The 14,149-nt window shown below is 34.0% G+C and overlaps 1 protein-coding gene across 1 annotated transcript; it reads right to left on the bottom strand.

The window, feature by feature from the left end:
• Positions 1-9,148: 9,148 nt before the first annotated feature.
• Positions 9,149-9,343, bottom strand: BO80DRAFT_346189 (uncharacterized protein; the record flags this gene model as incomplete). The annotated part of the gene is made up of 1 exon (XM_025715355.1): positions 9,149-9,343. A coding segment is annotated over one exon (195 nt), but the record flags the coding sequence as incomplete, so codon positions are not given.
• Between the last annotated feature and the right edge of the window lie 4,806 nt (positions 9,344-14,149).

The following is a 14,149-nucleotide window of genomic DNA, read 5'->3' as shown; positions in this document are numbered from 1 at the left end:
TTTTACTACATCCAGCTAGGATTGACCACGCCATCCACTAACGGTCCTGGGATTTCCGAGGAATCAACGGCATTATTGCATTTCAGACAATGCAGTCGTTATGAAAACTGCAGGTGACAATGTCTCGTTTCCACAGTCAGTAGGGTCTCCAGTCAGGCAAGAAAAACCTTCTGGTCTTAATTTTGAAGCTTCATCATGAGGTATGAGAACGGTTTGCACTCGATAAAAAAACGCAGGGATATTTCTTCTTGCTGTCTGCTCTGTCGCCATATTTCCAAAATTAGCAGTATTGTCGAGATTCCCGATCACCCCCGAACTTGATCCGTATGCGTTCGCATACCTGCCTGTCACAGCCTGCCCGCCATGCTTACTTGGCCGACTTAACTGAGCGATGTCCCTTTAATCAAACGATCAACTATGCACTTGCTGAAAAGGAGCATTCTAAGCCAAGCCTCGTTCTCCCTAGAGGTTGCAGCTGGCCAGTGCTCTGTCATACTTGCTTTTTCCGTTGGACCAGTCAGAAAGGGGATGAATGTTCACGCCGCGCGATAAGAAATTAGGATGCGCCCAAAAGCAATTGTTGCTTTCTAAATTTGGCCTCGACAACCACGGTTCGTGATGACACTACCGTAAATAATGTCAATCTACGGAGCCCCGGCGAAAGTACCCTGCGTCAATCCACGGAGCTAATCAATCCTATTTGGCAACTAACGCTAGATCCGCCGAGCTGGCGGAAGTCCGGCTGCCTCCTTCGCATGGCTTACCAGAATGTCGGGCCCGTTGCACAGCCTAAAGGAGACTATGAACGGCTAACGGGGTGATAGAGGCGAAACGGTGCCTGGCAATCTCAGGGATCCTCGGAGAAGCATCCGGAAAAGGGGGCTCAAGAAGTCTCCCTCATAAAGCGTTAGGCCTTTCGAGCACACCGGCCGAGTCCTTTCCATCTTCGATTCGCCGAAGACGGTCGCGCCCTTGCGGATTTCTCCGCTGGCGGGCGATGGACCAAAAACGGCCTGTCACTACGCCAGTCCGCGGGGATAGGTATCGATAGGGAAACTCCGCCAGTGCTATTGATTCATCACGTCCTGGTTCTCCTGGAAAGCGGACTGCAATCCGGTGGTGCAAGTGCGACGGAGCTCGGCCACCAGATTGAGGGAGGATGCGAATTTATTGAAAGGCCGAGTAAATAATAACGTCAATAATTTTTTACTTTTCTTTTCCCCTGGTCGTGGACACGGGGGGTTGGTTTCACCGCGCGCCTGCAAGGCACGCTTGGTCCGAGCTCCTGGCTCCAGCAACCTTATCTTTCGTCTTGCTTTCATTCAACCACACATTGGTCAGCATGGGCCACCCACCCTTGGCTAGTTGTGTTGGCGTGGAATGGCAGGTACTGGGATGACTCCAGATGACTTGGGTCAGGTCCACCAAGACCACCAACCGGAGGACGACCCAAGGGGTAGCAAGGGAAGAAGTCAAACTACGAGCCAATCAAGCTTACCGTCCCGCGTGGACCGCTGGTCAGAGCTGCCATGTCTCGAACCGAGCCGAACTATGGCAGCGGCCGAGCCTTAAAATTACGGAACCGGAAGGAGAGTCAACCCTCAGCTGGCTGCGCCCTGAACATTGCGCAAGCCGTGGGATCTGGTGTTCGCAGCCGATGCGGCAAGTATCGGCGCCGCGACTGCACCACGCTGATCCTCTTTCCACGGACGCCTTAGGCAGGACTCAGAACCAGTCTGGCTGAATGCCGGGGAATTGGGTGTTTCCCTTCTTCTCCTACCCCTGTTATTCGGCGTAACTCTTTTTCCTGTACAGCCCCTTCCGGACGCCACAAAATTAGCATGACAAGCGGTCATCCCTCACGCGCAGGACAGCTGAAACAACCGCTAGAACTTAGTTACGTCAACTAGCAGGAACGAGGTGACGCGAGCAGCTGATGAGGCCTCATCAGAAATGTGAATGGCTGCTGGCCGGGGTTCTCCGGTGCCCGTTGGCATTCGTCACTAAGCCAACCACCATTGCTTTTTCCCTCCCTTTTCCCAGAGGTATGCTCGGATCATGGACAACCTTGGCAGGGATCCGCGTGAAATCCTCATTTCACGAGGAGCTAGGTCTAAACTAGAAATCCTTCACGCAGGAGCTCTTCGGAAGCTACGGCTCCCTAGCTAGTTTCTCAGGAACGAGAGCTAGCCCAGCCTATAGGGCGCTACGCAGATGCCGTGAAGCGAGATACATGCTTTTGCCTCTCGGAGTTTGGTTCACTTTCGTATTCACTTCCGCAAGCTGCCTAGACTATGTCGTAAAGGTATGCTCAGCCGGAGTTCTCCACGAGGCTGGACCCTGGACTGTCGGCTCAAGCCGCGACACGGAATGAGTCATTTGTCCTATATACGTGCGATGGGTGCATTGCTATCACCTGGCATTAAGCATGCTCTTGTCATGCATGTATAACCCGCAGATGTGACAAATTCTCGAGTGTCACATAATCCAGAGTGAGAATCAAGGATTCATATCGGATGTTTGTTCCACTGGAATGACTAAACATTGAGACATATGAAACATATTCACCACTCAATATCTGGTAACGGGCCGGGGTCTGTTACAGAAGGTTTGTCGCTCTAGACTGCGTCTTCCGGGATATCCGCCCAATATTTCGACAGCAGAGACACTCCAGTACTATGTACTTTTGCCATGGGCCAGTGAAGGAAATGCCAGACCGGCAGCAGATACTGTCATTCGTGTGGGTAGGGATACGCCATGAAGCTCCACTAGCGAGAACATGATTCAGGTGTCAATCCTTGGTCAGGCCATCACGATCGGCTCTGGACAGGCTCGGCCAGAGCTTGTGGGTCGTCCTGGCCCTGGCACATCGTAAACAAGCGTTAGATTCTGATCTGAATCCCTGTTGCCTGGCATCCTACTGTGGGACTTCGATACCTCACGTTACTGCCTCTGGACATCTTCGTAATTCCGTTATCCGTCTTCATTTCATGCTACTTCTGGCAAGAAGAACCAGCAACGGATATAGACGGATTGAGGCCCTGTGGGTCCCATACAAGCACAAGGTGCAGCAAGCGGCTTAGGGAGGAGTGATGAACGGTGCATGCGTGACCTGAACGATCCAAGCATGTTCAAACTGGTGGGGTGCTGTGGATCCAAATTAGGGCTCCCATCCCAGCTGGCACCTGAAACACCACATTAACAAGAAGTGGAAGCAACGGACGGCTGCATGGTATCCTCCAGACGTCCTATTAACCGACCGTCAAGATACGCAAATAGGCGAGGAGCCAGAGGGAATAACCAGAGCAATAGTGAGGAGAATTCCCAGCAGGATAATGTAGCCGAGGGCACTAAGGGTAAAAGAGGCATGCTTCGGGTCCGGATGATCCCTGTCGTAATGTGGCTATACTACCTCTTCTTGGCCTCGTGGGGGACCCAACACAATGGCTATACGAGGACCATGATCATCACGACCATTCTCAATTTCTTGGGTACTCGTTGCTTTTGGTATAGCCCCATTGTCGATATCTTCGACTGACCTGGGGCCCTGAGCATTGGTACGTGTTGAGGGCACGGGACGTTGCCCGTCAAGATATGCCGTGATCAGCCTTATGGTTCCCATTCTCTGGGTCTACTTTCCCGAGGCTACCTGCCCACATGGCAATAACGGCGGCATCCCACAGGCAGGACGGCTCAAGGCAACCTGAAGGCAACCGAAGTGGGTCTGGTCGTGGCGTCGAGGCGTTGGGCAATCCCACACTTTACATCTCCGAAGTTTCAGAGAGTTTGTCTGTCACTGTCACTGTAATGGGAACGAATGTGGCGCAGGGCCATGGCCAACGTCACCAAGCTGAACCGGTTGGGGGGGGGGGGGAGCCGTGAGAGGTAATGTTAATGGTAACCACCAACTGGATGTTATAGCGGCATGAACCTGCAAGAAAGGGATACAAATGCATGAATCAGGGCGTTGTCACATCAATCCCTGTTTTTCCCCAGTGTGACTCCAGACTCGTGTCCTGGTGGACACACGGCCGATATCGGTCGTCTATCATCAGAAATCGTCTGATTGCCCGCTCCCCATGTAACTCGCTTATGGGTTCTATTACTTTTATCTTGGCCTTGGGAACCGTGAGGCGTGAGTGGAGTAATCCCAAGGTACGAGCATAATGTGGGTATACAGCCTGATCAGGTGGCCATGAAGTGCAATCCCACGCCAATTGGAAGTTATACCCGTCTGCGAGACTTGGCTGACCCACTCGGTATTGCAGAGGTCATGCGAACAGATGCAAGGTTGGTCAAGACTTTCCTGATCCTTCCTGATCCCATGCATGCAGTAAGCCAACATACCCTGCAACATGTGCATTGGACGTGCAGCCTGACTGTGCTCTTATTGATGGATGTCGTTGGCTGGGTTGTGTGAGTATACAAAGTACCACTTCTGTTGATCACTTCGGCTCTTGCTTCTGTTTGTTGATTGACGGGTTGCTCATGCCACCTGTTCATGTAGGATGAAGTCATCTCGGATCAAGTTACTTGGCAATGTGACAGCCACACTTTATGGCACGGGAAGAGTACTTCGTTTTCGAGGCTGTGACAGGGCGATGGGCGTTGATTCGAAGGAGCATTTGTCCACTCGGGTTGGGACAGGACTTGGGTGGAGCATGTACGACCTATGCTTGGGCATTGATATCAAGGATGTCACTTGGGCCGTAGCAGGTGGATATCAAAAGTACATTTGTCATAGCGAAAACCTGAAACAGGCTGTGACCATGCATGCCTTCTAGGATGGTACCCATAGACACTAGTTCTGGTTCACAAGACACCTCCGACGGGCTCTCTTATCACACTGTCGCTCTTCTACAATCCCTTCTTCGCTAGCCCACATGATCCTCCACTTCTACTACCCAGCTCAGTGATAGAGACGCTGTGAATTATACCCTGTCGAGATAGTACAAAGGCTAGATGTGATATCTCTACTCCAGACCTGATTGGAAGGATATACGTTCTATTACAGCCATTTGAGAAGCCATTACAACCATTGATAAATTCGAACAATCAAGAAGCAGCTATCATCAAAGAAACTCACCCTACAGAGAACCCGAAATCCACTAGTTCTCAGTAGACTTCATCGAGAGCTCTATGTAGGAACATCAGCTTAGCGCATATAACCTCGTTCTTACCCCAGGGCTTTGATATATATGTGGAACTTTCTACAGTGATTCCAGTGTCCTCGAGATGACTATAGTGGCTGTCCAATTGACAGTAATGCCGACACTATCATTTCTGACAGATTCATTGCGCAGCATGCTGGTCGTAATTATACATCGATCACCTGATCCTTTCGCTTTCCCTCCCGGGATGTAGTCTTCCTCCTGTTTGTCTTCACCGCATCAATCATCCCCATCATCCTCTTCAGGCATTCTACTCCAGGCCTTTCTCAATATATTACCCAGTTCTAGGGATGACAACCTAGATAATTGCCTATGCAGTGGATTATGCTCCGAGGCTCATGAACTGAAGATAATAACCGCCTATCGATGTGAAGTGAGTGCCGTGCTGTGAAGTGGGAGAGGAATTCGATCCATCATGAGATGTTGTGAGCTACGGCTCAGGGGGTTTGAAGATGTTGGTTGTATTTGCTATCTAGGCTACGGCTGGAAGGAAGAAGAAGAACGCTTTAATAATAATGACCAACGTGATTAAAACACATGATCCTTATTTACCTCAAGGATCAGTCTATTTCCGTGGATATAGGCTACCTTCGTCATTATTAAACGAATCCATAGTGTTTAATAGCCGATTCCTTACCTAGTCGACAGGTTTTCTACCCTGACAAGTAAATCCTATCACAGAGAGATGCGCGTTCTGAGTCTGTTGACTCAGAATTCCAGTCTTTTACTGGATAGTCTAGCGGATAGATATCCAGACGATTCACTCCTGAAGCGCACCTGGATGGGATCGTGACAACATGCGTCCTGCTGGCTTTTGTGAATATAGATTGTTTAGTGATCAACGCCTTCGCGGCCACCGACGGAGATTGGCTGCTTGGCATAAGCACTAGCCCTAGTGTATTAAAGGTCCAGCTCCTTCTGATTCCTTTGAGAAACCTGACCGAGCTAAGCTTCTAGTGCCAGCTTGGTGGAGTAGGGATGGTATGATTACAGTTTTGGAACACCATTCCATGAAAATTCAACTTTTACTCCAAAAAGTCGTTACAATTTAAATGAATCATGTGACAGTGATGGACTCTTATAATAATACTTTAATTTACTAAAATAGACTAAAATATTTCCTAGCATAGTAAGTAAATATAAACATAGATTAGCGTGTTCTCTAGGTTTACATATCGAAAAATCCGTTACGTGACTTCTTGCCAAGAATCATGAAATCCACCGAGGTTTATCCGTCAAATGATCCCCTGGTGGGGGACACTCAATGAGAGTTCTTACTGTCAGCCCCACAAGGGTTTGTGGGCAATGTAACATAAGACCGGGGTCCAGTTAGGAGCGCTATGAGGGGGCACAGTCAGTCAGTTCTGAGACGGCCGTTCAACACAGCAAAATGAGGTCGTATTGGTGCTAACTACTCTAGAACTTTAAGCGTAAGGGGGGAAAAAGAAAAATAAGAAGTATTATAAACACTCACTTAAAAAAAATAATAATAAAATAAATAAAATAAATGTAGTTATATGATCCTGAATAAGATCCTAAATAAGGCTGCTATTATATTATTTCTTTATTTAGACCTGACTACTCCTAGTTAGGGGAATGTTGTTATTATTATAATCTATAGTGAATTTGTTATTCTCCACAGCTATAATCTAAATAAAGAATTATTTAGATAATCCAGGATAGTCTGGATAATAGATATAAAAATCACATAAGTAAAAAGATATATTCTTAAAATTACTAGTAGAATACTACTCATAGTTATTTTTATTAGAATCTATCTATTTAACGCGGTACTGCAGAGTTCCTATTTATAAATAGTTTTTTAAGATTTGTTCTATTTTCTACTTAGTATAGTTATTAATTTTAATTAAAAAAATCTAATTTAAGATCTGTCTAGGTAGCAGCTCCAGAGTACTATAAAGACGGAGTTTATTAAGATAAAAAATAGGGTGGATTTTTATACTATTAGATAATTAAACTTAGAATATATAACTAATTTTCTTAGTAATAGTTACTAGACTATATTAATTTTCTAATAGCTTTTAGAATAGTTACTTCCAATACTAGTTTTTAGTATCCATATAAATCTTATTACTAATATTAAAATTTATAGATTAATACTATTAGTTAGCTATATAGATCTAAATTTACTAGATAGCTTATATATTTCTTTTTACCAGCTCCCATATTTATTCTATATAATAGGCTAGGGCTCGGGCTTGCTACTAGTTAATAATATTTATAATAAAGATTTAGAAAAATATCTAATCAAAGAAAATATAGGACTTATATCCTTATTTAATTATAAAGGATAATAGACCCGTAGACTTTTAAAATAGAGCTATAAAAGTAAAATTAATTAATAGTAGAAATTCTGACTAGTTATCTTAATAATAATTTATAAAAGAAATAAGTCTTTATACCATATATTGGTTCATGATTTTAGTTTATTTATTAATTTAAAGATAGTACGCTGTTAAAAGTTTAAATTTTATTTATAATATATAATATAACTTATTTTAGAACTTTAATATAAATTATCCCTCTTAGTCTAATATAATTATATCTAGAGATCCTGACTAAGGATACATGTGCTCTAAAAAGAGCCAGGCCATGTCTTATATAAATATAATTTTTATATATAATATTAAAGTAACTTACTTACTTAACTAGTCTACTATAATAAATATAATATTAAAATTATAACAATCCTTTAGAAATATCTAAAAATTTATTAATAAATACTATCCCGGGTGGTCCAGGATTAGTAAAGATTATAAAAATTTTAGAAAAAAATCTTATTTTATATTTTTTTATTTATAAATTAGATAGTTATTTAGATAATAATATATGTCTCGGTTCTAGGTATCCTAATAGTATTAATATTTTATAAGATCTAGTATCTTCGTTCAGCCTAGATAAATAAATAATAGTTAGTAGTAGATTTTATCCAGTAATTAAATATATAGGTTCCCATTATTTAAGACTATTAATAGATTATTAAAGAATAGAAGTCTATTTTTTAAGATATATCTCCCTTTACTATAATAGGCTTTTTTCTAATAAGACTTTAGAAAGGAATAGTTCTAGTTAACTACTAGAAATTAATTTATAATCTATAGGTATTTCTATATAGGGGTAAAGACTATTAGTAATTTAGAAATTAATAAGTAAAAATATATTCTGTTTTCTAAGTACTTTAAGAATAATAGGATTTGCTCGCGGTATTATATTAAAACTTACTTATTACTATTTTTATAAATTAGTATATCTATTAAGATATTATACTTTCCAGGATGGAATTAGATTAAGAAGTAATATTAAAAAAAAAATTTAGCCTATTATATTTAATAGGTATTTAATTTTTTAGTAGTTATAAAATACTCCAAGACTTAGTAATTAGTTAGGATATTGAAATAATTTATATACTAGAGTCTTTCTAACTCTAGTCACTATTTTTCTAAGATATAAATAATTACTAATAATTTTTTATTATGAATATTATAGTTGTGTTCTATAGAAGATATAATCTTAGAATAATAAATTATTAAGTATCAGACCTTATTTACTAGCTATAAAAATACTTCTATAATAATTCTATTAGTAGTATCTATCTTAATATAAGTAAGGAACATGGGATCGTAGTAAATTAAAATAAAAATTAAAACTAATATTTTCTTAAGTATTTTAAAAGCTTTAGTATAGGTATAATCCTAGTTAAAGATAATATTTTTTTAAATTAGTTATGTCAGGGGTCGTGCTATTCTACTATAAGTTTTAATAAATTTTTAATAGAAGTTGTAAAAATTTAAAAATAATTAAATTTTTTATATAATTATTAAAGTTATTTACTTAGTAATAATAGTAATCTTTATTAAATCTATCCAAATACTATCAGTAGTAATAATAAATCTTAGGAACTTAGTCTTTATAATATAGAACTTATATTTATAAATAGCAGTCTATAAGCCTATAGTTTATAACTTTTTAAGTATTAAATATATATGTAGTTTATACTTAACTATATTATTACTATAAATTAATATATTATTAATATAAACCGTTACAAACTTATCTAAGTACTTTATTAAGATTTCATTAATAAACTGTTGGAAGGTAGTAGGTCTATTAATAAGTTTAAATAAAAAAACTTGATATTTAAATAGGCTATATTATATTTTAAAAATTATAAGATCTTCTAAAATAGAGTCTATTCTAATCTAGTGGAAGTTCTAATATATATTAAATTTTATAAAGATTTTTATATTATACAGGCAGTCTATTATTTTATTAATAAAAGATAAGGGATATGGGTCCTTCTTAATTAAAGTATTTAATTTTTAATAGTTTATATAGAAGTGGAGGCCTTCTCTAGGTTTTTAGATTATTAAAATAAAAAATATAAAGGGTATAGAGCTTAATATAATAAATTCTTTATTTAGATTTTTTATAATATAATTATGGAAGGTCTGCAGCTCTTCTATTATTATTTTATAAAGAAGAGTAGTATCTAGAAAATTTTTATTCTCTAGTTAAATCTTATAATTATAATACTAGAATAGAGATAATATATTAAATTTCTTCTTTAAAAAGATATCTACTAGATTATAGTATTATTTAAAAAAGATTTTCTTAATTTTATTCTCTTTACTTATACGTGGAATCTCTAATTTTTCTATAAGAGTTTTCTTAATAGTATTGAGCAAGGTAATAAAGATTTTTATTTTTAAGTTCTTTAGATATTATTAGAAGCCAGCTACTCTAATAAGAGCTATCTCTTTATAAAAAAATTTGATTAAAATGAGCTTTAGTTTAGGCTTCGGGGTTTTAAAGGAAAAATAATACTAGTAATTCTTTCTAACTAGATTATATTCTATCTTTATTAAGATTTTATATAGGCTGCTTCGGTTAATACAGGAAAAAATTAATAATAATTATAAAGGTTTTAACTATTTATTTTTTAACTATATTTTATGGTCCCTCTAGACTATATTTTATTAATATTTATGATCTACTGGGGACTGCTCTAAAATAATTTAAAAAATACTTATAAGAAATCTAACTTTTATTTTATTTTTTAATATTAGCTAGCTTGGCTAGATTAGTTAGTAATTCTAATAATCTAGTAAGATATTATATTTAGTAAACCATATTTTTTTAAGGATAGTATTATGCCTTTCCAGTAAGACGGCCGTTCAACACAATAAAATGAGGTCATATTGGTGCTAACTACTCTAGAACTTTAAGCATAAGGGGGGAAAAAGAAAAATAAAAAGTATTATAAACACTCACTTAAAGAAAATAATAGTAAAATAAATAAAATAAATATAGTCACATGATCCTGAACAAAGTCTTAAATAAGACTACTATTATATCATCCTCCTATTTAGACCTGACTATCCTTAATTAAAAGAATATTATCATTATTATAATCTATAGTAAATTTATTATTCTCCACAGCCACAATCCAAATGGAAAATTATTTAGGTAGTCTAGAATAATCTAGATAATAAGTATAAAAGTTATATAAATAAAAAAATATATTTTTAAAATTACTAGTAGGATACTATTTATAGTTATTTTTATTAAAACTTACTTATTTAACATAGTATTACAGAGTTCTTATTTATAAATAGTTCTTTAAGATTTATTCCACTTTCTATTTAGTATAATTATTAATCTTAATTAAGAAAATTTAATCTAAGATTTATCTAAGTAACAGCTCCAGAGTACTATAAAGATAGAGTTTATTAGGATAAAAGATAGGATAGACCTTTATACTATTAAATAATTGAACTTGGAATATATAACTAATTTTCTTAATAATAATTACTAAATTATACTAGCTTTTAGATAACTTCCAGGATAGTTACTTCTAGTACTAGTTTCTAGCATCTATATAAATCTTATTACTAATATTAAAATTTATAGATTAATACCATTAGTTAACTATACAAGTCTAAACTTACTAAATAATTTATATATCTTTTTTTACCAGCTCCTATATCTATTTTATATAGTAAACTAAGGCTCAGGCTTACTATTAGTTAATAATATCTATAATAGAGATCTAGAAAGGTATCCAGTCAAAGAAGATATAGGACTTATATTTTTACTTAATTATAAAAAATAATAGGCCCGTAGATTCCTAGAGCAAGACTGTAAAAATAAAATTAATTAATAATAAAAATTCTAACTAATTATCTTGATAATAATTTATAAAAAAAATAAGTTTTTATATTATATACTGGTTTATAATTTTAGTCTACCTATCAGTTTAAAGATAATATATTATTAAAAATTTAAATTTTACTTATAATATACAATACAACTCATTCTAGAACTTTAATATAAATTATCTTTCTTAGTCTAATATAATTATATTTAAAGATTCTGATTAAGAATATATATACTCCAGAAAGAACCGGGCTATATTTTATATAAATATAATTTTTATACATAATATTAAAATAATTTACTTATTTAATTAGTTTATTATAATAAATATAGTATCAAAACTATAACAGTCCTTTAAAAATATCTAAAAATCTATTAATAAATACTATCCTAAGCAGTTTAGGATTAGCAGAGATTATAAAAATCCCGGGGGAAAATCCTATCTTATATTCTTTTATTTATAGATTAAATAGTTATTTAAATAATAATATATATTTTAGTTCTAAATATTCTAGTAGTATTAGTATTTTATAAGATCCAGCATCTTCGTTCACCCTGGATAAATAAATAATAATTAATAATAAATTTTATTTAATAATTAAGTATATAAATCCCCATTATCCAGAACTATTAATAAATTATTAAAAAATAAAAATTTATTTTTTAGGATATATCTCTCTTTGCCATAACAGGCTTTTTTCTAGTAAGATTTTAGAGAAAGATAGTTCTAGTTAACTACTAGAAATTAATCTATAATCTATAGATATTTTTATATAAAAGTAAGAACTATTAGTAATTTAGAGACTAATAAATAAAAATATATTCTATTCTCTAAATACTCTAGGAATAATAAGATTTACTTATAATATTATATTAGGATTTACTTACTACTATTCTTATAAATTAATATATCTATTAAAGCATTATACTTCCTAGAGTAAAATCAGATTAAAAAATAATATTAGAAAAGAAACTCAGCCCACTATACTTAATAAGTATTTAATCTCTTAGTGGTTATAAAATACTCTAAGACTTAGTAATTAATTAGAATATTAAAATAATCTATATATTAGAGTCCTTCCAGCTTTAGTTACTATTTTTTTAAGACATAAATAATTGCTAGTAGTTCTTTATTATAAATATTATAATTATATTCTACAGGAGATATAGTTTTAAAATAATAAACCACTAAATACTAGGCTCTATCTATTAGTTATAAAAATACTTCTATAATAACTCTATCAGCAATATCTGTCTCAATATAAGTAAGAAATATAGGATTATAGTAAGCTAGAATAGAAATTAAAATTAATATTTTTTTAAATATCTTAAAAGCTTCAGTACAGGTATAATCCTAATTAAAAGTAATATCTTTTTAAATTAATTATATTAGAGATCATACTATTCTATTATAAACTCTAATAAATCTTCAGTAAAAATTATAAAAACTTAAAAATAATTAAATTTCCTATATAATTATTGGAATCATCCACTTAATAATAATAGTAATCTTTATTAGATTTACTTAGATACTATTAATAATAATAATAAACCCTAAGAACTTAATCTTTATAATATAGAACTTATATTTATAGATAATAGTTTATAAATCTATAATCTATAATTTTTTAAATACTAAATATACGTGTAACTCATACTCAGCTATATTATTACTATAAATTAATATATTATTAATATAGGTTATAATAAACTTATCTAAGTACTCTATCAAGACTTTATTAATAAACTATTAGAAGGTAGCGGGTCCATTAATAAGTCTAAATAAAAAAATTTAATACTTAAATAAGTTATATTATATTTTAAAGATTATAAGATTTTCTGAAACAGGGTCTATTCTAATCTAATAAAAATCCTAATATATATTAAATTTAATAAAGATTTTTATATAGTGTAAATGGTCTATCATCTTATTAATAAAGAATAAAAAATATAGATTTTTTTTAATTAAAATATTTAGTTTTTAATAATTTATATAGAAATGGAGGCCTTCTCTGGGCTTTCAGACTATTAAAATAAAAAATATAAAGAATATAGAGTTTAATATAATAAATTTTTTATCTAGATTTTCTATAATATAATCACAGGAGGCCTATAATTTTTTTATTATTATTTTATAGAAAAAAATAATATCTAGAGGGTTCTTACCCTCTAGCTAAATCTTATAGTTATAATACTGGGATAGAAATAATATATTAGATTTTTTCTTTAAAAAGATATCTACTAGATTATAATATTACTTAGAAAAAACTTTTTTAATTTTATCCTTTTTATTTATACGTGGAACCTCTAGTTTCTTTATAAAAACTTTTTTAATAGTGTTAAGTAAAGTAACAAAGATTTCTATCTCTAAGTTCTTTAAATATTATTAGAAGCTAGCTACTCTAATAAGAGTTATTTCTCTATAGAAAAGTTTAATTAGGGTAGGCTTCAATTCAGACTTTAAGATTCTAGAGAAAAAATAATATTAATAATTCTTTTTAATTAGATTATATTCTATTTTTACTAGAATCTTGTATAGGCTACTCCAGTTAATATAAAAAAAAATTAATAATAATTATAAAGACTTTAATTATTTATTTTTTAATTACATCTTATAGTCTCTCTAAATTATATTTTATTAATATTTATAATCCACCAGGGACTACTCTAGAATAGTCTAAAAAATATTTATAAAAAGTCTAACTTTTACCTTATCCTTTAAAGTTAGCTAGCTTGGCTAGATTAGTTAATAATTCTAGTAATCTAATAAGATATTATATTTAGTAAACTATATCTTTCTA

The sequence above is a fragment of the Aspergillus ibericus genome (assembly GCF_003184845.1).
Source record: "Aspergillus ibericus CBS 121593 unplaced genomic scaffold BO80scaffold_4, whole genome shotgun sequence".
Classification (NCBI taxonomy): domain Eukaryota; kingdom Fungi; phylum Ascomycota; class Eurotiomycetes; order Eurotiales; family Aspergillaceae; genus Aspergillus; species Aspergillus ibericus.
Note: the sequence above shows the minus strand (reverse complement) of the source record. Positions and strands in the feature narration are given on the sequence as shown.